At 46.3% G+C, this 27,747-nt stretch overlaps 2 protein-coding genes and 1 long non-coding RNA gene across 26 annotated transcripts in view; 1 reads left to right on the forward strand and 2 right to left on the reverse strand.

Moving 5' to 3' along the window:
- Nucleotides 1-290: 290 nt before the first annotated feature.
- ANKRD40 (ankyrin repeat domain 40) lies at nucleotides 291-13,062 on the reverse strand. The gene is made up of 5 exons (XM_038547689.1): nucleotides 12,891-13,062; nucleotides 7,735-7,883; nucleotides 6,604-7,086; nucleotides 3,698-3,879; nucleotides 291-2,796 (listed from the first exon to the last, which is right to left on the reverse strand). Exons 1-5 carry the CDS (start codon nucleotides 13,022-13,024, stop codon nucleotides 2,650-2,652), a joined length of 1,095 nt encoding a protein of 364 aa, XP_038403617.1. The 5' UTR covers nucleotides 13,025-13,062; the 3' UTR covers nucleotides 291-2,649.
- Nucleotides 13,063-14,004: 942 nt separating this feature from the next.
- Nucleotides 14,005-23,402, reverse strand: LOC111097378. Of its 3 annotated transcripts, none has more exons than XR_005364483.1 (3): nucleotides 23,146-23,402; nucleotides 22,836-23,022; nucleotides 14,005-15,086 (listed from the first exon to the last, which is right to left on the reverse strand). It is a non-coding gene; the product is annotated as an uncharacterized LOC111097378 (long non-coding RNA). The 3 variants fall into 3 exon arrangements; XR_005364484.1 differs by lacking the exon at nucleotides 14,005-15,086 and adding an exon at nucleotides 17,694-18,621; XR_005364485.1 differs by lacking the exon at nucleotides 14,005-15,086 and adding an exon at nucleotides 19,210-19,704.
- Nucleotides 23,403-23,544: 142 nt separating this feature from the next.
- LUC7L3 (LUC7 like 3 pre-mRNA splicing factor) overlaps nucleotides 23,545-27,747 on the forward strand; it is a 30,568-nt gene continuing 26,365 nt past the window's right edge. For 7 of the 22 annotated variants that reach the window (XR_005364488.1, XR_005364489.1, XM_038547692.1 and 4 more), the window contains exon 1: nucleotides 23,546-23,797. Coding sequence is in view for 8 of the 22 variants with exons in the window: in XM_038547692.1 (XP_038403620.1) it covers nucleotides 23,699-23,797 (99 nt within the window). In the remaining 14 variants the exon portion in view is untranslated. Of the gene's footprint in view, nucleotides 23,798-24,273; nucleotides 24,291-24,436; nucleotides 24,456-27,747 lie in introns of those variants that run through there. The other 15 variants (XM_038547702.1, XM_038547704.1, XM_038547703.1 and 12 more) reach the window with 7 other exon arrangements.

Consider the following 27,747-nt stretch of genomic DNA (forward strand, 5'->3'; position numbering starts at 1 on the left):
AGAGGATGACCTCCATCTAGCTGGCTCAGCTCCTCCGGGGAAATGAAGCTGACTGCTGTGAGCCAGGAGAAAAGGCACTGCACAACATATCTGTCTCCAGGTGCCAAGTGACAGGGCCTGAGAACCCAGCAGCCACAGGACAGAGGTGCCTCAGGTGGGGGCAACGGTCCCTTCTATTTTTTCCTCCAGAGCACTGTGTTCCTTGGGCTGTCCAGGAATCTGAAAACTGCACCCCCCACCAAGGTTAGAAGGGCAGTACTGCTTAGGAGCCAAAATTAAAGGATATGGGCTCAGTCTGTTAATATTTTATTTTAATGATACTTGTTATGAACAGTCGGCAATGCACAAGGAATAGAGTCTTCAATGAATGTTTACACATAGTGTGAACACATGCTTTAAATATGCAGTGGAGGAGGGGTGAATTCACAGTTAACAAAGCTAAAAAAAAAGTCCTTGTTATAAATTACACAAAGCATATAAAAATATTTCTCTGAATGCATAGATTAAGACTTTAAACTCACCTACCATCAACTGTGCAGTCTCATCCCACCGCCAGACGCAGGAGTCAGTTGACCACAGAAGACTTTTTAAAGGAGAAGAGAGGCCAGCGGAGGGCTCAGCTCCCACCAGAGCCACTAAGCCCCACCCTTGCCCTCACCTTCACCAGGGTCTCCCTGTCTCCCTTGCTAACCTCTGTTTCTAAGCCCGGCAAATGCCCTGGAGCTACTCCTCCCGTAGGGCCGCCTCCGGGCAGGGACCTCCACTGCTTCTGAGTCTCTAATTGATCTAGACGGCTAGAAGAGTTTAACCCCAGTGATTTACACATAAATTAATACTGGACTTATTTCCTTCAGGATGGAACTAGCCTTCATGTTATCAGTACGTTGTTAACTTTTTCCAAAGGGAAGGAAAAAAGGTTAGTGTGTTTAGGTAAACTAGCTTCTGGTTGCTTGAAACACAAGGGAGGTTTCCTCTTCAAAGCCTTTCAGAGAAGGGATGATAAGTAACCTTTCCTCGGTGATGCCAACACCATGCAAGGGTAAGTCACCATCGGGTAATTGGTGGAGGACGGTGAAGTCACAGAACAGAGTGACTCCAGGAAGCTGGCCTTGAAAACACCTCCACCTCAGCTCAGCACAGAGGCAACCGCAGGAGGCCATTAGCTAAGCACAACATTCTCTTCCGTTGACGCCTTCTGTGTGTTCTCGCTCCATCGGTTGCAGTGTTCCAATAAAATTAACACAGTTAGGAAGTTAAGTCTCTTTGGAAACTATAGGCACTATGGGGAAAACGCTTCTTAAGACAGCAGGGATGCTCTTCAACAGCTGGCTTCGAACCCCTGCCCTCCTGTTCGTCTAAGTGTGCTCGTTCTTATTTCTAAAGTTAAGCTGTTTTTCAACAAGACAGTGGCTCCTCTAACATTAATGACACCGAGGAAAAGGAAAAGAATTCTTGAATGCACTCTTTAAAAAAAAACAAAAAAAAAACTGGTAGGCCAGGCTCAAGAGTCTTCATCAGGTGTCTTCCTGAACAAAGCCTGGTAAGCTCACAACTGACTTTGTGAAGTGGACCTGTGGTGGTGGTGGTGGGGGGAAATAGTTTGTTTACAAAAGCAACAGATTTCAGGGTTGTGTAAAAATCCTGATAATTTCAAAATAACCTTTATCTTTGATATAAAAATAAAGATGCTAACTCCCTTAGGTCAGGTTTCCCACAATAACCTTAAAAACAGCAACAGGCTCGGTTTCAAAAAATGCTCTTCATTTCTGGTGGGAAATGAAAGTGGAGAATACGGACCTGGTGATGTTTGTGCTCTTCTCAGACAGTGCGATGAAAACATGGAGAGGACAGGAACCACTTCAGAGATTGAAAGGAAAAAAAAGAAAAAAAAAAGGAAAAAAAAAAAAAAAAGCTCTTGTTCTTCTGGAAAGCATCAGAGAGCCCTCTAGTGGCCACATAGTTAATGCAGCGATGACTGTCCAGGCAATGGTGGACCAGAGAAGCCGGTGAGCACTCAAAAAGGATTAAAGGGGTAGCGGGGGTAGGGGCAGCTCTTTTGGTTAACAGCGGACTTACAACTAGGTAACTGTATTCTTAAATACTTTGAACCTGAGTAACGTGTATAAATATGTTATGTGAAACTTCACAGCCACTAGTCACACGAAAAGTCTCTGCCCGGTACCTGTGCTTTCCCCAGTTTCCTCTGCAGCCGGCCCAGGGTGCAGAGGCGCAAGGGTGCACCACCCATAGAGCAGGCCCAGGCCCGCCCTGCAGGTGCACTGGCCACAGGCGTGGCTGTAAGAGGCCTGCTCTGCTCTCTCTCATCTGCTGGGACCACTCACTTACTCGGGGCACATGAGACAGGGGATTCAGAACTGCCAGCTTCTGCCTCTCCAGACCACTTCTCAGCTGTTTGCAGCTTCAAGCAATCGGTTTATTGTGCACCAAGAGGCTTGGAGGAGTGGCACCGCTGCTGGGGGGTGGGGTGGGTGTCAGGGGCTTCCTACCTTGGCAGAACCATGTTAGTGTACACTACACAGTGGCACCGGGGCCCTCCCGGGAGCCCAAGGCATTCAGATCCATGGCTTGGCCTTGGCCCAGAGGTGCTGCACACTGTCACAGTACTCAGCAATAAAAGTCCCCACTGTGTCAGTAAGTCAGTTTGGAAGCCCTCCTGTTGTAGCAAGGTCTTTCAGTCAGTGTGGATGCAGCATTTCTGAACAGAAAATTGTTTTCACTTATCATTAGAACCAGTTCCAGCTCCTGAAAGTCTTGGAGTCGAGCGACATCTTTGTCCTAAAACAAAATAGATTAAACAGATTAGGAGTCATCACTTGTCTCTATGTGTTTGGTGTGTTGTGTCCATACCAGTATCTCAGCTCATTTTAAAGCCTCAAAGGCGGCTTACTAGTATAAGGAGCAAGAGTAGGAAGAGGAGGAGGGGGAGGAGGAGGAAGAGGAGGGGGAAAGGGGGAGGTGGGAGGACAGAAAGGAAGGAAGAGGAAGAGGGGGAGGAGGAAGAGAAGGGGGAGAGATGGGGGAAGGAGGAGGGAGGAGAAGGGAGGAGAGGGAGATGGGGGAAGGAGGAGGGGAGGAGGAAAGGAAGTGGGGGACGAGGGTGGGGGGAAGAGGAGGAAGAAGAGGAAGGAGAAGAAGACCCCTATGGCACAATGTCACTGAGAGTAGATAGTGCAGGAAGTTCCCCAGGGGTGTGAGTTGGGTCCACAGGGTGCAGGAGCCCTTAACAGCAGCTGCCCTAGGATAAGCACCCCCCGAAGTGAGAGGCCATTTAGATCAGTTTTCCCAGTTGCCCTGAAAACCACAGATGTTGGCAGGCCCACACATGTATCCATGTGGGTTTGCCCTGTAATTTAACCTGGTTCTTAACATGGGGCATATCTGCTGGTACACTAAGTAATCCTTACATGTCACTACACAAACAACCAAATATAGGTACATGTGAGTGGCAGCTCAGGAAATTCTCTTGGGCACCTACAACTTTCAAAAATGTCATGTCCGAGTAGACCTAGTAGAGGGAAAGAAAAGCTCAGTGATAGTGTCTGGAAAACCACCCTTTGCTCCTTTTCTGGTCTCTTTTCAGTTCTCAACTATGATTCATACAGCCAAGGAGGAAACTGGCTATTTTCCAAAATGCAAAAAAGCTACCAACCACACATACTTAACAGACCGTTCTTACCTTTCTTACCAGGGTATTGGGTAACTTCCTGATCTTCTCCACTTGGTCTGGATTAACCCCCAGCTCACAGCAGCTCACTCTGAGCAATTCTTGATAGGTGAGCTCCTGCCGGTCCAGTTCAATTTCAATGAAATCATTTTCTCGAAGAGATGGGTTCTGAATCCTCACCTTGAGTACCAGCTCTAGAAAAAAGGAGAGAGAAATGCTAATGGATGGTTCCTACACAGTCAGCCAATGTAATTTAAGATCTTTTCCAGAAGATGATCATACATAATCATGCCCTGTGCCGAAGGCTGTACCTCTCAATGAGAAAACCCAGCTCCTTCAGTGGGGGTGAGCTCAACCCCATTTCTGGCTCTGCCAGCGGCTTCCTGCACTGTCTTCCCTATGTCAAAGACAGGGTTCACAGAATAAAAGGGGGTTGTGTAAGGGCAGGGGCTGGGAGAGACAACCATCCAGTGTGTAGAAGGACAATTTGCTTCTGCTGCTGGAGCTGACATAAAGGCACACGAATGGATTTGAGAATCAAACCACACATGAGCAGGGAATGGGAAGAGAGCTGAAGAAAAGGCACACATAAGATATGGGAGAGGAGTGACTCTATGAGAACGTAATGACTGTGACTCTAAGTGTATTTATGAAAGATGAACCTCCTGGCAGTAAATACAGTGAGAGAGCAGAAAGATAACTTACTAGTATGAAAAAGACAGTCTAGGGCAGCCCTGGTGGCTCAGCGGTTTAGCACTGCTTCAGCCCAGGGCCTGATCCTGGAGACCCGGAATCGAGTCCCATGTCAGGCTCCCTGTGTGGAACCTGCTTCTCCTCCCTCTGCCTGTGTCTCTGCCTCTCTCTCTCTCTGTGTGTCTCTCATGAATAAATAAAATCTAAAAAAAAGAAAAAGAAAAAGAAAAAGAAAAAGACCGTCTATCTATGATCTGAATGCAGGATACCTCAACACGGAAGCAATCTGTGCACTTCATTCAGGGTCTGGGATCTAAGCAGTCTGCCCCTAAATTCTGAGCCTGGCTGCCAAGATGGCCCAAGCTAAGTGCCTAGGTGGGTTTGGTGGTTCTGCTTTGCTCCTTATGTACGAGTCCTTCATAGCATGCCTAGGCCACTGTCACCAGCGCCTAGAGTAGCAGGTCCTCCAAACCAGAAAAGGACAGGGTGACTTATGTGGAAAAAGTGAAGGTAAGACTGGCCTGTACCTTGTGGTGTCTGATAGAATTGGAGGTATCTGGATGAACTTATGTCTTTTAATACTTTTATAAAGATAGATACAGGACAAAAAAAATAAAAAAATAAAAAATAAATTAAAAAAAGATAGATACAGGACGCCTGAATGGCTCAACAGTTGAGCATCTGCCTTTGTCTCAGTGAGCCCGGGAGCTGGAATTGAGTCTCACATGGGGCTCCCTGCATGGAGCCCACTTCTCCCTCTGCCTATGTCTCTGCCTCTCTCTCTCTCTCTCTCTCTCTCTCTCTTTCTGTGTCTCTCGTGAATAAATACATAAATAAATAAAATCTTAAAAAAAAAGATAAATAGATACAGAAATGTAGGAAAAAGTGTATATATGAATGTGCATGTATGTTTGTTTGCTTTTTTCTTCCTTTCTTTCCTGGCTCTGTTCTCCATGTAGACCTAGAAGACATGACACACCTGGAGTATAAGTGTACCCAGTGTCCAGATCCTAGTACCTGAACACCACTCTCATCTGAAAGAACAGGACTTCTTAGAGAAATGGCTGACTCCAGGGCTGGGGCGAGGGAGGTAACAGTAGGAGCCTGGACCCTCTTCCCGGACTAGAAAGTAAGGAAATGCTCCAAGAATGATGGGACACGTCCAAGCGACATGGGAACTGGGTTCCCTCTGGACAGATCTGGCATAATCTGAACATCAAGATAATGACAGTAATGCGGGTGCTTGGGGGGCTCAGTTGGTTAAGTCTTCGGCTCAGGTCAAGATCCCAGGGTCCTGGAATCGAGCCTTGCATTAGGCTTTCTGCTCAGCAGGGGAGTCTGCTTCTCCCTCTTCCTATCCCCCGGCTGTGTTCTCTCACTCATGCTCTCTTTCAGATAAATAAATAAAATCTTTAAAAAAAAAAAGCTAATGATAATAATGCATTATAACCTAATGTAAAGAATCTGTGAGGGGCACCTGGGTGGCTCAGTGGTTGGCTGGGATCAAGTCCCGCATTGGGCTCCTCAGAGGGAGCTTGTTTCTCCCTCTGCACCTCTCTGTGTGTCTCTCATGAATAAACAAAATCTTAAAAAAAAAAAAGAATCTACAAGTTCATACTGATATACATGGAGGAGAAGGGGAGGCCCCTGTTTACAGTAGAATACCAACTAGTATATAGAGAAAAGTGATAGAGGATCATATTCTACACAATACCTGGACTGGACTCTTCAAAACTAGAGGTCCAAAATGATAGAGAAAGGCTGAGAAACCTTCCAGGTGAAAGGAGAAGGGAACAATACGATAGAGCTAAGTGCAACGGGTATCCCCAGGAGGGGCTGGGGGCAGGAGGCAGGGGTAGAGGCAGCACAGAGAGCACCATGGAGACAACTGACAATATCTAAAAATGGCCTGGATTGGAGAATGGTATTATAGCAAGGTTACATTTCCTAAATTTGATCATCGGACTGTGGTTATGTAAGAGAGACCATCCTTGTTCTTAGGAAATATACACTTAACTATTTCAAGGCAAAAGGTAAACAATTTGTGAATCAGAGTAAAGAGAGCTCCTCATACAAGTCTTGCAAAATTTCTGTAAGATTGTGAATAGATTTCTGTACATAAATAAATCCCACCTTACCGACACTACCCAACACCCTCCTCCCCACCACCACCCAAGAGGTACAGCAGGAAACCTCTGGACAGCCGCAGACTGCAGCAGGCTTACCTTGCATGTTAAATGGAAATGCCCCTGTGAAGAAGAATGGCTGGAATGCTGGCGTCGGGCCTGTGTAGGTCCCATTTTGAGGCTCCAGAGACACTGGCGGCTTGGACGGGACAGAAGAGAACAGCGAGCGGCTCTGACTCACTGGTGGCTGACAGACAGGACCCGGTTTTGTGCTTTCTGGTGTTCTGAGTATGGCAGAGGGGGCAGACACATCCCGGTTCTGAACCAGAGCCAAAGAGGTGTGGTCCCGTGGAAAGGCCCCCGCCGGGGGAGCCTCCCCCGTGGGGAGCAATGGAGGAGAGCCATCTGCAGGGGGTGATGCCGGCGGTGTGGAGGGGCCCCCATTCTGTAGCTGGCCTGGATCCTCTGCCGCAGGGGTGTAGATAAAAGGGAAGGCTGGGTTGGCCAAGTAGTTGGGAACAAAGGGCAGTTCTGACTCCTTCTTTAGCTGGGGGAGGCTGTCGGCACCATCGTCTTCTTCCACTTACAAAGAAGAGAACACAGAGCATTTACACGGCCCTTTAAAGATCACCCAGAAAAGAGTGTCTTGTGAAAGCTAGTGTTCTTTGGTATATGACATATTTTGTTCAGTGTTCACTGACTCTTCAAATCAGAGGAGAAAGGACTGTTTCATCAAAGTTTGTGATTACCATTTTTGCCACCTTAAGTTTCACAGATTAAAAATATAAAACCTGAAAATGCCTACCTGCCTGGAAACCACATGGAATTACTGTCTTGGCACAGTAATATTACTTTTGCTTTTAAAAATGTATTTATATCATAAAGAAATAAAAAAAAATAAAGAAAAATAAATGTTAAAAAATGTATTTGTGGTTTGACTGCCATCAAGAGTGTAGCCAGTAGGGGGCCTGGGTGGCTCAGTCCGTTCAGCGTCTGCCTTGGGCTGAGGTCATAATCCCGGAGTCCTGGAATCGAGTCCCACATGGGGCTCCCTGCTCAGTGGGGAGTCTACTCCTTCCTCTGCCCTCCCCTTAATCATGCTCTCTCACTCTCACTCTCTCAAATAAATAAATAAAATCTTAAAGAAAAAAAAAAAGAACACAGCCAATAATACTGCAAGTCTGAAATTAGTTTGACAAAATCAAAAGTTGCCCCCAAACACAGACTCACCTCCCATGATCTTCCTAATTTCCCTCCTTGATGTCAGTTGGACTGGCATTTCTCCTTTTGTTGTAAGAATCTCTTTGTCAGCTCCTGATTGTAATAAGTAAGAGACCACCTGACCATGATTGCGTTTACATGCCCAGTGTAAACAGGTCCTGTCCGCAGAAAAGGAAAAAAAAAACAGAGTTAATCAAGGAGAGGTGGTTTGGGATTTCAAATTCCACATGCTAGTCAAGAAATACATGCAAGCCCATTAAGAGTTCAGCCAGAACCAGGAAGCCAGGCTGGCAACCTCAGCTCTTCTTTTCAGAAAGCAGATGATCAAAATATTTAGTATGCTTGAAATTTTTTTTTTTTTTAATTTTTATTTATTTATGATAGTCACAGAGAGAGAGAGAGAGAGGCAGAGACAAAGGCAGAGGGAGAAGCAGGCTCCATGCACCGGGAGCCCGACGTGGGATTCGATCCCGGGTCTCCAGGATCGCGCCCCGGGCCAAAGGCAGGCGCCAAACCGCTGCGCCACCCAGGGATCCCAGTATGCTTGAAATTTATTTCTAAATTTCATTCCAGGCCCTTGGGAAAAACCAATTTATTCAAGGTGCTTTTGTTTCAATGGCTTCCAGGGGGTTCCACTGGCCAGCTACCTCTACTGGTACTGCTGAGTGGTTTTCCATCAGTAATGTTCATTAGATTGTCCCAGTCTCCTTAAAATGTTTTTATTTTTAGAGTGCCACATTCCTTTTCAGGAACAATAGTAACTTGCTCCATATGCATCAAATGACACGCGAATATTAAATATCATCAGGCTAATAATCATCTACAGCTTGCTCTGCTGCTGAAATTATTATTGCTATAGTAGATATTCTCAGATGAATCTCAGTTGCTCACTCTTTGCCTTTTCTTTCCTTCACACACACACACACACATACACACACAAGGTTTTGAAATTTCCATTTTTGAAAAAGTTGGCTCCTCTAGTCCCCTCCAGAAGGCTCATCTGCTTAAGCGTAAGGCATGGCACACAGACTTTAATTCCTAAGGCACTTGAAAAATGTACATCAATGACCAAAATTTTCAAGAACAAGCTCTTCTAACATATTAGACTCATTTAAGTAAAACTAATTATTTACTATTGTATACATAGGAAGGAATTATGCGCACTCTGAAGGGCTATTATTTTAACACTGCATAGCAATGTAATTAGCATGCTGGTTAAAAACTCCATCTTAACAGAAATGAAAGGATTCAAAGTTACGAAATTCATCCCCAGTTGCCAAAGCTGAACGATTATTGTAGAAGGAAAGTATTTTTCCCCTCTGTTCTGAAATGTCCCCACTCATCAATTCTCTAACGGAGGTAAGTATCTTCAGTTTATGGCCAAATACAATATAGTAAAGAACAGAATGATGTGTTCAGTACTGAGGGATAGGTCACCAACCTGGAAGTATTAACTATCCAGAAAGTTCATTTGGTTCCAAGGAGATGTTGATTTGCCCTGGCCTCCTAAACATTTCTGACTTACAGAAAGCGAGCCTGTCTGGCTGGCTGGGAACCACTCCACTGATACTTCAGAGTGATATTCCACACTATTATTCATTAGAATTAGGTTACCTGGGTACCTTTAAGGTAAACTGTATGAAGAAAAGATTCCCAATTTGGGAGAAATAAGGGAAGAGGCTTGATCTCAACTTCTGAAATACAAGCTCATGAAGATAAGGAAGTGTCTGCTTGGACATACAGGTACTTAATCGCTGAACAAATGAACCAAGAACAAGGTGGACATTGCTCAGAGTGGAAGGACATTGCTCAGAGTGGAAGGATCCAAACATCCTTGATTGTGGGCAAACTGCAGCTGAGAGAGAGAGCGAAAGAGTACGTGTGTGTGTGTGTGTGTGTGTGTGTTTCTGTGGCACAGGCTTGAAAAGTGAATAATTATAATGATAAGCTAGCATTCAAAAATGAATGGATCATGATGAGAAAAGTATGTTCCCTTTTGGAAATAAAGTACTCACTCGCTGGTAGTAAATCACTTGTTCATGACAAGCTTGAGACTGAAGAAGGTAATTTACTGCCAGTGGGTCTGAGACACTCTGGGAAAACCAACTAGCTAAAGCATCACCATGTAAAGTGGGGTTAAGTCAACACGGAATGATTTCCACAACCCCACGCCCTGAGTGATCATCATTTACAGCCCAGACCTGTGTGGCTCTGGGCAGCCATAACTCAGCCAGGAAGCATTTTCAACTTCTTCACCAGCCATTATACTTGTTTCTTAAAGCCAAGGGGTTTGCACACACTTGAATTACAACTGATGTGGGAATTCTATCTCTGAACTTCAACTCTTCAGGCTTTAAATTTGCAGTCAGTATATCCAGTTAGCCCTGGGAAGTATTTCAGACCAGAGGCACGGGGTATCATTCATCAGTGCTGAAATTGTGGTTATTGAGCAACTACAGACTGAAAGCAGTAACCATTCCGCTTATCTATGCTAGAGATTGAATTTGAGGGTAACCTTTGTATCCCATTAGATAGTGCACTGCTTAATAAGAAGAAAATAATAATTAACACAGATATAATGCTTTTTTACATGGGGGACACTGTTCTAAAGGCTTCACATACATTAACTCATTCAATCTCTGAAAAGCCCATGAGTTAATGTTATTTTCAATATTCCTCCCATTTTATGGAAGAGGAAACAGAGACAGTCAGCAAATAAATAAGCCAAACCAATAGTATGCCAGGTGGTGATTAAGCATTACACAGACAATAAAGCAAGGGAAGGGACTTGGGAATGCTAGAGGCAGGGCAGGGGCATGGTGCCATCTTAAATCAAGGGTCCAGGAAAGGCTCACCAACCTATCTACACTAAGACCTAAAGGAGGTGAGGGAGTAAAAGCATTTTAGACTTAAGAGGGAAGAAAAACCACGGAGGCCTTGAACCAGGATGGTGCCTGGTGTTCCAGGAAAAGCCAGGAGGCCAGGGGAGCAAGGAGGCAAACACAGAGATGAGACATAGAGGTAAGGAGGGAGAGCGGTAGGGACAGGAAGTAGAAACTCCAGTACTGCAGGCTTTTCCTCAGAGTGGGATGGTGACCACTAGAGGGTTCTGAGCAGAATGAAAGGATCCGACTTATGATTTATGTTTTATGTCGGGATCCCTCTGGTTGCTGTGCTGAGAAGACTGCAGGGTGGAAGGGTAGAAGCAAGGAGACTAGTCGGGGGGCTGCAGCGAGAATCCAAGCAACAGGACGATGGTGGCTGTGTACCAGAGGTGTAGAGGTAGAGCTAATGAGAAGGGTTAAGATTCTAACTACAGCTGTAGATGAGGCTGACAGAATTAGCTGACTGGCTGGATGTGGAATATGAGGGAGACAGGAGGCAAGGACACCATCAGGGCACCATCGGCTCTGGTCTGAGCACCCCAGACGCCGAGTTGAGCAGGCCTCAGAGGAGCAGGCCTGGGGCAATCAGGGGCATGAGGGGAGATCACGAATGCAAACCTGAACCTCCAACATGAGGTGCCTAACAGACATCTTCTCCGATTGAGGAGAAGCCTCTTCAGGTTGCTTCAGATTCAACTTACAAATACCAAACACCTACTGCAACGTGGCAGGCATTGTGGTTAGGAAAGTAGGGTCTGGAGTCAGATGCTGGCTTCCTTTTCAGTAAATCCTATGACCTTGGGGAAATTACTTAATCTTGCCGGGCCTCGGTTTCCCCATCCATACAACAGAGAGAGTAACATCTCTGTTCTTGAGTAGTTGTGAATGAGATAAGCTCTCAGAGCCTTGTTTATGTCAAGAGCAAACTCAATACATGTTAGCGATTCATACTATGCTGCTTCTCCTTCCTTGCTCACAACACTCTTCTCAAATGACTGGGAAATGAAGTTACCCAGGCAAGGCTGTATTAGCTAAAGCAGGGAAGGGTGAAGAACCTGCTGGAAAGACTGGACTCCTTCTACACAACACTGCCTCCCACTGCCAAAACAGTGAGTCACAGCTTGTGAACCACAGAGCAATGCTCAGAAAAGGTACGCACAGAGCAGCAAGCTTGTTTGCAAACACTTTTAAGGAAAACAAAACCAAAAGGCAGCAGGCCACTGTTTCCTGGCCTTCTGGATAGCTATCTAGGCTGTTCTCCTTAGGAGGTAGGTAAGTCTACAAGCGAGTCAGGAAACCATGGTTGTGGTTCTGGTTAGCCTGTCAGGAGCTGTGTGACCTTAGGGCAGGTTATTTTTTCTGCAGTTGGAGCCATCTCCAATGTCCCTCTCCATTCCAAAATGTAGGATTCCACTTTTAAAAAATAAAACCTTTCCAAACTCACTTTAAGCTAGCAAAAACAGGCCTAAGGTTAAGCACGACTTGGCTCAAATAAAACTCCAAAAATGAAGTGTGAAGAGGACAGAATAACACCACATTCGGTAACTTAACACTAAAAATTTGACCAGCACATCCTAAGATGGGGACTCCTTTAGTTGGAAGGACTCAGTCTGCAGGCAAACATCGAGAGTCTGGATTCAAATTCTATATGTAAAATTGTAATAAGGAAATAAAGCAAAAACACTCCGGGGGACCGAGTAAGTCTGCCTTCCACAGGCGGCTGCAAATCACTGGTGCAGTGAGGCCACAGAGAGAGACACAAGAGTGATGCGAGTGATTTTTTTTTCCTTCCGGTCTTGGGAAAAGAAACCGTGCTAAATTATAAGATTCATAGTTGCTCGGTTGCTTAAATGCTTTTTTTTTTTTTTTTTTCTGCTGTGCACAGGTGTGTTCTCCAGAAGCTCCTACGGCAAAATAATTCAGCCCCCGGAACTGGGGTGCGCGCCATACGAACGAGCGTGCGGATCAATCGAATCGCAGCCGGCAGGGCTCCCTCCGGCCCGGCGAGCCAGCGGGGTGCGGGGGGGAGGGGGGTGGAGGGCGCTGCCCCGGGAGGACCACGTGGGCGGGGGCTGGGGAGGGCCGCGCGGGCGGCGGCACCGCGCAGGGGGGCGGCGGGGAGGGGGAGCCCGGGCTGGCCTCGCGAGCGCAGGCCTCGGAGGCCCCGGCGCCCGGCCACGCCTCCGCGGGCGTCCGCGGGCAGCGCCGGGCCTCGGCGGCAGGGGCGCCCCTCCCCCCGGCCCGCTGCTCTGACCTGGGCCTCCCCCGCTCCCCACTTACCAGCCGTTGACCTCATTTTGGGAGTTCACATCCACCCCGCTCTCCACCAGTTTCTGCACCTCCCGAATGTCCCCCAAGGCCGCGGCCTCCCGCAGCCTCTCCTGCTGCTCCTTCTGCTCTAGGAGCGCGCTCATCTTCCCCTCGGGCCCAGGCCCCCGCCCGGCCGCCCCGCCCCGCCCCGCCCCGCCCCGGGCCCGTCAGCGCCGCCGCCGCCGCGGCCCGCTCCCCGCCATGCGGAGAGCGCGGGGCTCGCCCGCCCTGCTGGCGCCCGGCCCGGGGCTGCTGCTCCCGCCCGCCGCCGCCGCCGCCGCCGCCCCCCGGCTGCTCCCGGCCGCGGGCCCCAGCCTCCGCCCCGGCCGCGCCTCCTGCCGGCCGCCTCCGGGGGACCCTATTCGCAGTGACAACCCCGACCCGGAGGGTTTCCGTTCCTACCCTGGGCCGCGGCGCCCGGCCGGCTGTTTACGTAACCGCCGCACCGAGCGGCCCCGCCGTGATTCAGGCGCTATTCCTAGCGCTCCCCGCCCCGCGGCTCCGGGGGAGGAGGGCGGCGCGCGCGGAGGGCGAAGCCGGGCGGGGCGCCGGAAGAGCCCGTGCCCTGCGCAGGCTGCTGGCCGCGGCCTCAAAGACGATAATAGTAATAATAGCCGGTGCTTTCCACCACCCTAGTCCGCTGGGCTCTTTTTCCTTGTCTGAGCCGACTCCTGCCCAGCAGGATGGGGAAACGGGCTGGAAACGATCCTCCTAGTGTCCGCCCGCAGTAGCGGAGACCGATTACACTGCTCTTTCTTCTCTCGACAGTGCTGGGGACCATCCGGTTCGAATATCGCTGTTGTTTGACGGCTCACTTTAGAGAGGTCTTCTAATTTTGGCTTTCAGGGAAATATTTATATTGTGCCTGGGAGTCTATAAGCTGTAATTTCCTACTGCTCGTACATCATGGTTAAGGACTCTTCGTGAAGGCCATGTAAGGAGAGAAGAGCGTAAAGAAAAGCACCACGGAGGCTGTATATACACAGCATTTGCCCGACTCCTGCATGATCGACCTCAGGGCCTGGGTTGGCCCTGGTTTGCGCCCCCCCCCCCCCGCCCCCAACACACACACACCGTGGGAGGAAAACAGAATATTGTTTCGCTGAGCCCAGGTGCCTCGGAGAGATCTTCCCGTGTTGCACAGGATGGAACCTTGCAGATGGAGTCGGGAGGACTAAGGAAACCACCCTGGGGTGGATAGGAGAAAGGCCTGAACAAAGGGAGGAGATGAACTAGGAAGGGACGAATGTAGGCATGGAGTTTTCATTTCCCTCTCTTGGGGCTGCCCAGGGTCTGCATGACAAGCATTTTTCTTGCTACTGTTTAAGAAAAACCCATGTCTGTTTATTCTGACACAGTCATTCGCACAGTACTCAGTGCACACCAGGTGGTGCCGACTATAAACCGACTGCGCACTTCCATTGACCCCCAAGCAAATTGGAACTCAGCTTGAGCTTACATTTTTACGTGTCCCCCAATTTAAATTTTAATTCTCAGATCCAGCGTGATACTGCATCTGAGGCTGACGTGCTGCGCACTGGAATTGGGTCCTTTAACATAATTTGAGTGACACGGGAGTAGGTAGTGGCCTCTTTTTTAAAAAAGCAGTTTTAAAAAATTGGTAGTGACCGCACGACAAAGTCTGTGAAGCCTTCCTTAAAAGGATTACAGCGTGTGCCCTAAAATAACTGTTAAATCAGTGGATGTTAACATCTTCTTAAACTGGACCTCTGCTTATCTTTGACTTCAGTCTTTTTGTTATCCTCACATTAAAACACACACAACAACAACAACAAAAGCTTTCTCTGCAAACAAAACCTCTAACCCTGGCCATAACTGAATGCAACCTGATGGCTATTCTTTTACCTCATTTGTTTATACTTCCTTTGGTCTCTAATTCACTGGGTATTATTCTAGGCACTATTCTAGTCACTGAAGGTGTTGCTGCAAACAAAAGTCCCTGATTTCAAAGAATACAGTCTGGCAGGGGAGAGAGGCAAACAATAGAAGGTGATAAGTATTACAATAGAAGTAGTACAGACATATGGCACAGTTATTTGTGAGCATGAAGATTAAAACCAGACTGCATGGATTTGCATCCCAGCTTTTGGCACTCATATCTTCTTAGGTAGGTTACTTAACCTTTCTGTGCCTCAAATTCTGCATCTGCAAAATAGAGGTTATAATATTAGCACCTACTTTGCTGGGTTGTTCTACGGATTGAACGAATGTGTAAGGTCCGGACATGGGAAAGGCTCAATAGATCGTAGGTATGTGATGGCAAAGTCCAGTCAAGGAAGAGCCCCTGATAGACTGGGAAGGCAGTGTGATCATGAAGGATAACACCCAGGTCTCTGGCTGGGGAGATAATGGTGCCATTTACTGAGATTTGAGTCAAAGAAGGAAGAACAGGTTTCAAGTATGGTGATGAATTCACTTTTGATTCTGCTGAGCTGAGCCTTCTGAAGACCTTTAATTAATTAATTGACTCATTGCCAGGTATTACGCTAAGTGTTGTACCTGGATTATCTCATTTAATTCTCCCAATGACCCCATGAGTTAGAACCATTGTTATTATCTGAGGCACAGAGAGGTAACTTGCCCAACACCATATAGCTTAGTTAGTAATAGAGCAAGGCTTTGAACTCAAGCAGCTTGATTTCATAGCCCATGCTTCTTTTCTGATTTTCCTGTTAAGTAGAGATGCCCATAAAGAGTTGTGTATATGGGTATGGCATTTAGAAAGTAGTTCTGGACTGGTGATTTGAATTTGGTAGTCATCAGTAAAAGGTGCTAGCTGAAGTCATAGGAACAGAGGGGACAGCCCCACCAGAGTGTGTTGAGTACCAAGAGAAGACAGCCAAGTACAGAACCCCAAAGAACACCCAACGTTTTAATGATGGACAGAAAAAATCCACAAATGAGCTTGAAAAGGAGCAGCTGAAATAGTAGGAGGAAAAAGAAAGGAATGGGGAACATTTCGAGCAAAGAGAATGACCCACAGTGTCAAATCCTGCAGAAAGAGCAAGAAAGGATTGACAAGTGTAGAATGCATTTAGCCACAAGGTGGTGCTGCTGGTGACCTTGGAGAAGGAAGCTGCCGTGGAGCAGTAGGGGTGGCGGCCAGACTGTCTTTCATGTGGTTAGGAGTGAATAGGAACTATTCCTTACATATATAGTGTGCAGGAATCTGGGAATACAGGGATGAATAAGACATGGCATATGACCGAAAAAACTTTCATTTTAAAGGGAAAGACTCGGGCAGCCCTAGTGGCCCAGCGGTTTAGCACCACTTTCAGCCCTGGGTGTGATCCTGGGGACCTGGGATCGAGTCCCACATCAGGCTCCCTGAATGAAATGGAGCCTGCTTCTCCCTCTGCCTGTGTCTCTGCTTCTCTCTCTCTCTCTCTCCCTCTCTCTCAGTCATGAAAAAATAAATAAAATCTTTAAAAAAATAAATAAAGGGAAAGACTCATATTTGCAATATAGTGTGGTCAACCCCAGAATGTGCAAATCTGTTTAAGGGAAAATCATGGCACAAAAAGAGGGTGTTTGGTTGTGTGTGGCAGGTGGACAAGGAGGGTCCAGGTTGGCTCCATAGAGCTGAGAAATATGGGTGGTATTGGTGGCGTGAGGGAAGAGCATCCCATGCCTGGAGCAGCAGGACATAGTGTACGGTGGTAGGAAACAGGGGCTTACACAGTGTGGGGAACCAGTAGCAGATGAAGTTAGAGGCAGGTCAGATCACGGGTGACCTTGTGGTTTTTGAATTTTAGACTGGGGGTGATGGGGAGCCATTGAAGGGTTTCGAGCAAGAAAGAGATACGACCAGATTTACATTTATCAAAATGACTGAGGCAGCAAAGCAGATGGAGGATGGAGTCATGGAAACTGGAAGCAGTTAGGAGACCTATAGTAATTGTGATTTCTTTCTTTCTTTTTCTTTTTTAAGATTTTTATTTATTCATGCGAGACACACAGAGAGAGGCAGAGGGAGAAGCAGGCTCCCTCTTGGGAACCTCATGTAAGACTTCATCCCAGGACCCCAGGATCAGGACCTGAGCCAAAGGCAGACGCTCAACCACTGAGCCACCCAGGTGTCCCTATGATTTCTTTTTCTTTTTCTTTCTTTTTTTTTTTTTTTTTTTTTTTTTTGATTTCTTTTTCTATGTTAGCTTGCTAGAACTGCCATAATGAAATACCACAGACTGGGTGGTTTAAACAACAGAAATGTATTTTCTTATAGTTCTGGAAGTGAAAAGTACCAGATCAAGGTGTCAATGGGTTTGGTTTCTCCTGAGGCCTCCATCCTTGGCTTGCAGGTAGCCCTCTTCCCTCCATGTCCTGGCATGGTCCTCCCTCTGTGTGCATACCTCTCTGGTGTCTCTTTGTGTGTCCAAATCTTTTATTATAAGGACACCAGTTATATCAGTTTGCCCATGCTTCTGTTCCCCAGTAGCCTCATTTTAACTTAATCATCTTTTTTTTTAAGTAGGCTCCTTGTCCAGCTTAAGATGAGATCAAGACCCTAGCTGAGATCAAGAGTTGGATGCTTAACCATTTGAGCCACCCAGGTGATTCATTACCACTTTAAAGGCCCTATCTCAGGGATGCCTGGGTGGCTCAGTGGTTGAGCCTCTGCCTTTGGCTCAGGGTGTGATCCTGGAGTCTCCGGAGGGAGTCCCACATTGGGCTCCCTGCATGGAGCCTGCCTGTCCCTCTGCCTGTGTCTTTGCCTCTCTCTCTGTGTCTCATAAATAAATAAAATCTTAAAAAAAAAAATGAAGGGCCTATCTCCAAATATAGTTACATTCTGAGATACTGAGGATTAGAATTTCAACATATGAATTTGAGGGGGGAGGAGACACAATTCAGTCAGTTAGTTCTTTCCATCAGTAACATGTATGGAATGGGGTCTGGAGACCACTAGCTGATAAGATTAAGTTGCTTGTCTTCTCATCATTAGGAAACAACCAACTCATATAATCTGTAGAAGTTAATGGTAAACTAGGCATTGTGATGTTAATAAAGACTACTTTCATTTCTCAGTCCCTGATGCCCAGCAGAGTCTGAAAACAGATGACACTGGTGCTGGTTGAATTAATGTAGGATAGATGAATGAATCCATTATCTGTAGTTGTAATACACATGGAATTGTGTCTGCCCTTTTGAGTCTAGGGAAAGGAGACTTGTAGTGTAAGACTTGCTGAGGGTGTGACTGGATAAGATTCAAAAGCATTTAGTATTTTCACTTCATTTCAAGTTATTGTTCCTTTTTTTCTTCCATTGATCAGGAGCTCCCTGGGAGAAGGGTCTTATACAACTGTCTTAGCATTCCCAGCCACTAATCCAATTCCTGGCACAGAGTACAGTTCCTGGCATGGAGCACATGTACCAGTAAAGTTTGTGGAATGAATGAGGGAATTAGATTTAAAAGTTTTAGTGAGTAGAAGCTGTAACATTGCATTCAGGTTTTATAAGAACTCTGGTTTGAGATGTATACTTTCTCCCCCTTTTTGGTGGTTGTGGCACTGGTGAATCTTCAAAAAGTGCTTCATTGAGGGGACACCTGGGTGGCTCAGCGGTTGAGCATCTGTCTGCCTTCGACTCAGAGTGTGATCCCAGAGTTCTGCTTCTCCCTCTGCCTGTGTGTCTGCCTCTCTCTCTCTCTCTCTCTGTGTTTCTCATGAATAAATAAAATCTGTAAGAAAAAAAAAAAGTGCTTCATTGAGCAAAGAGTAGCCATCAGCTGAGAAAACTTTTATCTCACTGTTATATCTACAAACTGATGTGTCTTTTTGTCTTTCTTGTTTCAGTAGACAAAGGTCCTTTCTTGTAGCAAAGGCCAATAGCTACAAATATGCTCTGAAGCTTATACAACCATTATCTTCTTCTTCCTTCTCTTCTTTTTTATTTTTCCTTTTTAAAAAATAATAAAGCTTGGGGCACCTGGGTGGCTCAGTTGGTTAAGCGGCTGCCTTCAGCTCAGGTCATGATCTCGGTGTCTGGGTACCAAGCCCTGCATCGGGCTCCCTGCAGAGCAGGGAGCCTGCTTCTCCCCCTCCCTCTGCCCCTCCTGCTTGTACTCTCTCCTTCTTTCTCTCTCTCAAATAATTAAAATCTTAAATAATAATAATAAAGCTTGACTACCCTATGTTCTCCTACAAATGGACCTTGAGAACTTGCTTGGGAGGTTCCAACAGGGGAGCACAGCTACTCATAAAACCTTTATCTTTTTTTTAAAGATTTATTTATTCATGAGAGACACAGAGAGAGAGAGGCAGAGACACAGGCAGAGGGAGAAGCAGGCTCCGTGCAGGGAGCCTGATGTAGGACTTGATTCTGGATCCCAGGATCACGCCCTGAGCCAAAGGCAGATGCTCAAACTCTGAGCCACTCAGGCATCCCTCTACTCATATAACTTTGACAGAAACATGGTCCTCCTCTATTGGGGAAGGCTGTCCTCTTTGACCAAGCTTTTAACTTTTGAGGGTGGGGAGATGCACAAGGAGTGGTGAGGGTTAGGCAGATAGGTAACACCCACCTAGCCGGCCAGATCAGCTGGCAATCAACCCTGGCAATCAATGCGGTGACAGATGTTGCAGCCAGATCACCCTTCCATCCTTCTTTTCTATGTTTGAAGATCTGGGGCGCCTGGGTGGCTCAGTCAGTTGAGTATCTGCCTTCAGCTCAGGTTGTAGGTGATCTCAGGGTTCTGGGATCCTGCTCAGAGAGAAGGCTGCTTCTCCCTTTCCCTTTGCTCCTCCCCTTGTTCGTGCTCTCTCTAATAAATAAATAAAATATTAAAAAAAATAAATTTGAAGATCTAATCGGCTTTATTAAATGACTCATGAATCGGGCAGCATCCCATCAGGCAGACAAAGGAGCTCTACTACCACCTTCTTAAAAACTTACAACTTTTGGGGCACCCAGCTGGCTCAGTTGAAAAAGCATGTGACTCTTGGATCTCAGGGTTGAGAGTTCAAGCCCCACACTGGATGTAGAGATTACTTAAATAAAAATAAAACTTGAAAAATAACCACCTTACACCTTTCATCTTCCACCTGTTCCTCTGACATTAAGCATATCCTAATTTCCCATTAAACAAAAGCCTCCCTTGAGGCACCTGGGTGGCTCTGTTGGTTGGTTAAGTGTCTACCTTTGCCCAAGGTCATGATCCCAGGCTCCTGGGATTTTAACCTGCATCAGGCTCTCTTCTTAGTGAGGAGCCTGCTTCTCCCTCTCCCTCTGCCTGCCAGTCTGCCTATTTGTGCCCTCTCTGTCTGTGTGTCAAATAAATAAATAAGATCTTAAAAAGAAAAAGCTTCCTTTGACCCATACCTCATTTTAGTTTTCATCCCATTTCATTCCTTCCCTTCTTTTCTATTTTTTAATGATTTATTTTAGAGAGAGAGAGAAAACGAGCACATCGAAAAGGAGAAATCTCAAGCAAACTCCCCACTCAGCTCAGAGCCCAACTCAAGGCTCCAATTTTATGACCGTAATCTCAGGTAAGCCCTGAAATCATGACCTGAGCTGAAATAGTCAGGCACTTAACTGATGGAGCCACCCAGGTGCCCCTCAGTCCTTTCCTTTTTTTTTTTTTTTTTAAGATTTTATTCATTTATTCATGAGACACACACACCACACACACACACAGAGAGAGAGAGAGAGAGAGAGAGAGAGAGACAAAGACACAGGCAGAGGGAGAAGCAGGCTCCATGCAGGGAGCCCGATGTGGGACTCCAGGACCACACCCTGGGCTGAAGGCAGGTGCCAAACCGCTGAGCCACCCAGGGATCCCCACACTCCTTCCCTTCTTAAGATGAGTTGTCCAATCACCATTTAATTTCCCAATTCCCCTTTCATTCTCCAATCCATTCCAATCTAGCTTCTTCTTTTTTTTCTAGATTTTATTTGAGAGAGAGAGAGAGAGTGATAGAGCATGAATGAGGTGGAGGGGCAAAGGGAGAGGGAGAAGCAGACTCCCCACTGTGCAGGGAGCCCAAAAGGAGGGCTCAATCCCAGGCCCCCCGGATCATGACCTGAGCTGAACTAGTCACCCAGGCGCCCCTCCAATCTGGCTTCTGACTCTAAGAGCCAATGGATACTTTGGGTCTTTTCATACTAGACCTTCTACAGTTTTCTGCAATCTTCTTGAAACAGGTTTTTTTTTTTTTTTTTTAAGATTTTATTTATTTATTTATTCATGAAAGACAGAGAGAGAGAGGCAGAGACACAGGCAGAAGGAGAAGCAGGCTCCATGCAGGGAGCCTGATGTGGGACTCGATCCTGACACTCCAGGGTCACACCCTGAGCTGAAGGCAGCACAAAACCACTGAGCCACCCAGGGATCCCCAAAACAATTTCTATTTTTGTTGTTTATTTGTTTTGCCATCCCTGACTCTATGGTCTTCAGATTTTCCTTTTACCTCTTCAGCTTCCCTTTCACAGTATCTTTTGCTGGTTCCTTCTCTACCTAAGTCAAAAGCAGTCTCTTGAATGTTTGGCATCCTCAGGCCATCTAACAGGCATCCTGCATACCCAGGACCTGTAGTCTTATGTATATGTGAAATAACGATGAACACTGTTTCATAGGACATGGCCTTCATATATGCTACTCTCCCTGCCTTGAATTCTTTTCTCTTCACTTTGCTTGGTTGAATCCTTCTTTTAGGTCTAAAGTAATTTCCAGAGTCCTCTCTGTTACACTTCAACAGAACCCTGTTTTCCCCCCTTATTATAACAAATGATTAAATGAACTTAAAATATGTTGGGCCTGTTCTACATGCCATACATTGTATCAATTAATTTAATCTTCACAATAACACCCTGCGCAGGGGACTGTTAAAAAAATTTTTTTTAACTAGTAAACTCCCATCCAGCAAGTAGACAACTCTGGGGTGCTATACAAAATGAAAGGATTTTGTAGGTAGAAGAATGATGGGACAAAGAAGTTAAGACTGAAGTTTCAGGCAAGGTTACCTCACTAGTGCCGATCAGGAAATTCCAGATTTATTGGTTTATTTTTAAAAATATTTTATTTATTCATGAAAGACACAGAGAGAGGCAGAGACATAGAGGGAGAAGCACGCTCTCCGTGGGGACTCTGATGCGGGACTGATCCCAGGACTGGGGATCACCACCTGAGCCAAAGGCAGACCCTGAGCCAAAGGCAGATGCTCAACCATGAACCACCCAGGTGCCCCCATATTTACTGGTTTATTTATTTTTTTATTTTTTAAATTTTTATTTATTTATGATAGTCACAGAGAGAGAGAGAGAGACAGAGACACAGGCAGAGAGAGAAGCAGGCTCCATGCGCCGGGAGCCCAACGTGGGATTCGCCCTGGGCCAAAGGCAGGCGATTTACTGGTTTAAATTCTCCTGGGAGAGGCTAAAACTGCAATTAGGTTACATATTAAGTCGTAATGGGGGGGGGGTGTCTTTTTTTTTCTTCTAAGATTTTATTTATTCATGAGAGACACAGAGAGGCAGAGACACAGGCAGAGGGAGAAGCAGGCTCCATGCAGGGAGCCCGACGTGGGACTGGATCCCGGGTCTCCACGATCACGCCCTGGGCTGAAGGCAGACGCTCAACCGCTGAGCCACCCAGGCGTCCCTGTAGTGGGGTTTTTTCAACAGTGACTTCAATCTGGGCCCTGTTATTTCTTTTTATCGGGGCCACTATTGTTAAGTTCCATTTTCTAGATGGGAAAAAGAAGGCACAGAGAGGCAGAGCCAGGATTATCCCCAAAGCAGGCTGATCTGGCTTTAGAGTCCATACCCTTCACTGTGATGGAGAACTTAACCACAATTTATATGGATAGATTTCATTTTCTTTACCGACTGTCTCCGTCAAGAATCCTCAAGGTCTGGGGCGCAAGGACTTAGCTTCAACCTTCAAGGGCTTACCTGGCACACGGTAAATACTCAATTGTTCAACAGATGAATAGCTGAAAAACAAACTGGGTGGCTCAGCGGTTGAGCGTCTGCGTTTGGCGCAGGTCGTGGTCCCAGGGTCCCTGGATCGAGTCCCGCATCGGGCTCCCCAGAGGGACCCTGCTTCTCCCTCCCTGTGTCTCCGCCTCTCTCTCGGGGTCTGTCATTAATAAATAAAATGTTAGACAAAAAACTCGATTAATTCGAATAAGTACAAAAAAAGAAAAAAAAAAAAAGGATCTCTCTCTTCCCGCTCCATCTCCCACCCAGGGAATCAGGGGACCTGGGAGGGGAGGAGCGCCCGGCAGGGGAGGAGGCGCGATCAGACACAGGAGAGTGCACACGAGCTTCAGCTTCCTCCCCTGGGACACGGTACCGACTGCACCGCGGGGTACCGAAGGCTACTACCCCCTTTCTTCATCTCAACACGGACGCTCGCATCGCCCCGCGTGAAAGAACGCGGACACGGCCCGCTCCGGGCGAGGCAGGCGCGCAGCGTCACGGAACCGCGCGGCCCTCGGCGCAGCCCAGCGCGGAGGAGGGCGGCGCCACCCGGCAGGGGCGGGATCCCAGCCCGGCGGCGACAGGCCCCGCCCCCGGGCCGGCGGAAGCGGGGCTCGAGCTCACCTCCCAGACCTGGGCGTGTCCCCGCGGGCGCACGCGCGCGCACGGCATGCTGGGAAGGCGCCCGCGCGGCGGCCATTTTGTCTTATCGGCTCCTCATTAGAGGAGGCTTTTGGGCCTGCGAGCGGGCTGAAGGGGTTGGCGGCCGTGTCGCCGGCGTTTCCTTTGGCGGGTGCCAGGGCTGGTGGGAGCAGCCGCCCGAGAACAGCACCATGATTTCGGCCGCGCAACTGTTGGATGAGTTAATGGGCCGGGACCGAAACCTCGCCCCGGACGAGAAGCGCAGCAACGTGCGGTGGGACCACGAGAGTGTAAGTCCCGCGGGCCTTGGGTCTGTGCCCGGGCGCCGTGGGGGAGGGGAGCGGCGCGGGCTGGGGCCTGGCCGGCGGCGGCGCGGTGTGGGGCGCGGGCCGCGCGGGGTCGACTGTCTGATCCTGTGGCGGCGAGGGAGGAGCCCGCCCGGGTCCGGGGATGAGGATGATTTGTTGTTGTTGTTGTTTTAGTGTTGGGGGAAGTCCAGGAGGGCCCCTGGCACGCTCGAAGAGCACCTTAACGAGGCAGGGAAACGCGGGAAAGGAATTTATTACATTTTAGAGGCTTTAGAGTTTTCGCCTCGTTATGAAACAGGGGGGGAAAAAAGACAAATTCTTCCGTTATTTGGGTGGAGCGTCGTATTGAGAGCGAAATTTCTGGCCAGGGTTGCTTGTAAAAAATCGCGGCACCCTATTTATCCCTTCAGTAATGGTTCGATTTCGACGCTTCTGTGAGGAAATTTAGATTTTTAAGAGGTCATGGAACGTGAAGGTAAGGTTTCCCGTGATGATTTTACAGATACTGCCGGGGGGGGGGGGGGGAGGTGTGCAGGACGTTTTAGGAAGCCCTTCATGTAGATGGATGTCAAGGGTTTTTTCTTTCACGTAAAACACTCCTTTGATAAGAGTACACGTATCTTGATGAGCACTGAGAAACGTAAGAATTGTTGAATCACTGTATTGTACACCTGAAACTAACAAAAGTGTTCGTTATACTTGGATAGAGCAAAACTCACTTGGTCCTTCTTTACCTTTTGAATAGGGGTAAATAGAAACCCGGTTTCACAGGTGAGACTTGAGAGGCTGCCCAAGGTCTCTTGGCAAGTTAAGTGGCAGAACTAAACCCAATATTTGTAGTCTTGTTCACCTTCCACAATTCTGTCGAACTGACTCTCTGCGGATGCCAGTGTATTTCAAGTGTTTTGAATATGGAGCGTTATGTTTATGTGAAGTCTCAACTTGAAGAACAGGCGTAGATTTTTTATTTTATTTAGCTTGCGGTTATAATCAAACAACATGGTAATTTAAAGGCAGTTACTAATCAAAATATATATACTACAGATAGGCTTTTTTAAAAGGCTAGTTGCTTACTCTTTTTTTTGTAATGTAGGTTTTGGTCAGAGTAAAATTTCTCTTTTGCAATGCAGGAAAATAAGCAGATGCTACATGAGTCCTTTCCGTGTCTTAACAAATAGTGGCTAAAGTTGTATTGGAGTGTTGCTTGATTCCAGAGTAGCGTGAAGGATTATGGTAGAATTTATTGTGTGCGGTCAAATTCACACATCTGTCACTGACCTCGAGAGAGGGGAAGCTTTTGGAAAGCCTGCCTGCCTTTCTTTCCTGTTGGTTTTTGTTTTGTTTGTTTGTTTGTTTTTTGACATTGGGTTTTTCTCCCTGCTTGTTAAAATAGGAAGATGAGTAACTTTGTTGCTTGTTTTGACCCTCTTTCTAGGCATTTGTCAGAATGAAGTCAGGTGTCTTGTTTTGTTTTGTTTTTTTACTACTTAGGAATCTTTCCATCTTGCCTTGCAAAGAAAAGAACATTATAATTTAGGACATTTGGATTAAAGAGAAAATTGCTTTTGATTGCCTGGTCATCAATTGAAGTAGTCTAACATCTATGCCTCCTTGGTTTTGAACACGTGTTGTGGAGAAACTTTATTTTCCTGATTGTATTTTACTGCCACATTGCTTTCTATACCTGGGTTTATAGTTAGCGGTGGAGCTGTGGAATAGCAACTTGGTCTTAGATCGTTTCAGCTACAGTCCTTCTCTTATGCCTTTAATGGTAGGTTGCACTTCATTCTCTATTCAAGTATTTGAAAAAATCAATTACCGATTTCAGATTCACGTCTGTAGGGGTGAGGGTGGGGTGGCGGGAGGAGGTTGGTGTTGACCTGGAACAAAGCACATGGCCTAGTCTAACTATGACTGAGTGACTCCAGGGTATAATAAAGCTGTGGAAGCTCACGGCATCATTTCCGGGTTATTTGCATAGTCTTATGCTGTTGGTTGTTAGTGGTAAAATCCTGGAGGAATGGACAACCCTAGCATATACTGTAAAGGTTTCAGGATCACTGCAACCTGATATTACTAAATATTTTTACATTCCTATTCTAATCTTGAAAAATTTCCTTGCTACATTTGCACTAGATGGGAAAAGCTATTTCGGCTGGGTGGAGTTCTTTTGTTTAACAATTGAAATGGAAACTTTACCTTAGTGGTAAAGGTACTTCTTGGAAGTCTGTGACTGACTTGTGGAATTTGTTTTAAATGCAGATTTCTGTACCTCATCCATAAGAGATTATGATCTGTAGGTCTGAGGGAAAGCTCCGGAAATGAGGATTTTCTTTAAATGGCCTCTTATGCATTCTAAAGCATGTGCACTACAGTTTCCTGACACACCTGGGTTTTTAGTTGTGAGCTAGTAGCACTTGAGGCTTCATTTTAAGTGAAGGATGCTTCGGTGATGCTAATTATTGATTTTTCCTTTGTTTGTAATGGTGTATATACGGAACCACTATCCCGGTTGAATCTTGGAAAGTGCTTTACTGGGGTTTTACAGGCCTTTCCAGCCAGATTTGAGAGGAAGTTTTCAGCTAAAGTCAAATTACTTTTATTTTATTTTTTAAGGTTTTGTTTATCTGTCCATGAGACACAGGGAGGGAGAGAGGCAGAGACACAGGCAGAGGGAGAAGCAAGCTCCATGCAGGGAGCCTGACGTGGGACTTGATCCCCGGTCTCCAGGATCACGCTCTGGGCCGAAAGCAGCTGCCCTTAAAGTCAAATTACTTTTAATACTATTGCAAGGATTCATTCATATATCTTACTGCCTTGTTTATTAATATTTTACATTTCCTTGAGATTAATATTTTTGCATAAAGCAGTTTATTTGCTCTGTCCACAGCAACGAAGAAAGCATGTGATTTTTAACTACCTATTGTGAGTACCTTTCAGTTAGTGTCCACTTGGGGATATTTCAGTGTTTGCCAGAGAAGGCATGAATAAATAGCTTTCACGTTAGCTGAATAGACTGTAGGGAATTTCTCCCTCAAAAAATTATTTATGAGAGGAGGGAGGGGCAGAGGAGGGGAGAGAGAATCTTAAGCAGGTTCCATGCCCAGCACTGAGCGCAGCACAGAACTCTGTCTCACGACCCTAAGATCTTGACCTGAGCTAAAATCAAGAATTGGACACTTAACCCACTGAGCCACCCAGGTGCCCCCTATTTTTAATTCTTTGCAGGGGATTTATTTATCTATTTAATTTTAAAGATTTATTTATTCATTCAGAGAGAGCGAGAGAGGGGCAGAGACACAGGCAGAAGGAGAAGCAGGCTCCATGCAGGAAGCCTGATGTGGGACTCGATCCCGGGGCTGCAGGCAGCGCTAAACTGCCACCAGGGCTGCCCTGCAGGGGACTTTAAAGTTTGGTATAGAATTTTCATTATCTTTTGTATAATACATAATATAACAGGAACTTTGTACTTCAAAAAGAGGTTTTTACATTGTGAGTCTCAACCCAGAAATGAAATTATTTAACTGTTGACTTACCTCTGATTTTGATAATATCCAAAATGAGATTTCTTTTATAATTTATCAAATTCAAGTATGCCCCCCCCGTTTGGTGAAGATTTAATAATTTAGGAAGGTAATTGAACTAAATGTTCTTTTCTAAAATCTTCAGGATGTTAACAAATATTTTCATTGACACTGAAAACTTTTTGGAAAAGAAAAGCTAACGCTCTGTCCACATTTTTACTTGTAAACTTTGAAAACAAAAATTGGTAATTATAGTGCATGACATCTAAGTATTTCGATAGATTTAATTCAGAGTCACCAAAATATTCTGTCAGAAATGTAGGCATTTCTGGTCGTATTCTGTAGTACATGTTAAGTGTTGGGCTTCTTCAAATTGGCAGCAGTCTATGTGTTGTATGTGTATGTAAC

Source organism: Canis lupus, chromosome 9 (genome assembly GCF_011100685.1).
Source record: "Canis lupus familiaris isolate Mischka breed German Shepherd chromosome 9, alternate assembly UU_Cfam_GSD_1.0, whole genome shotgun sequence".
NCBI lineage: Eukaryota > Metazoa > Chordata > Mammalia > Carnivora > Canidae > Canis > Canis lupus.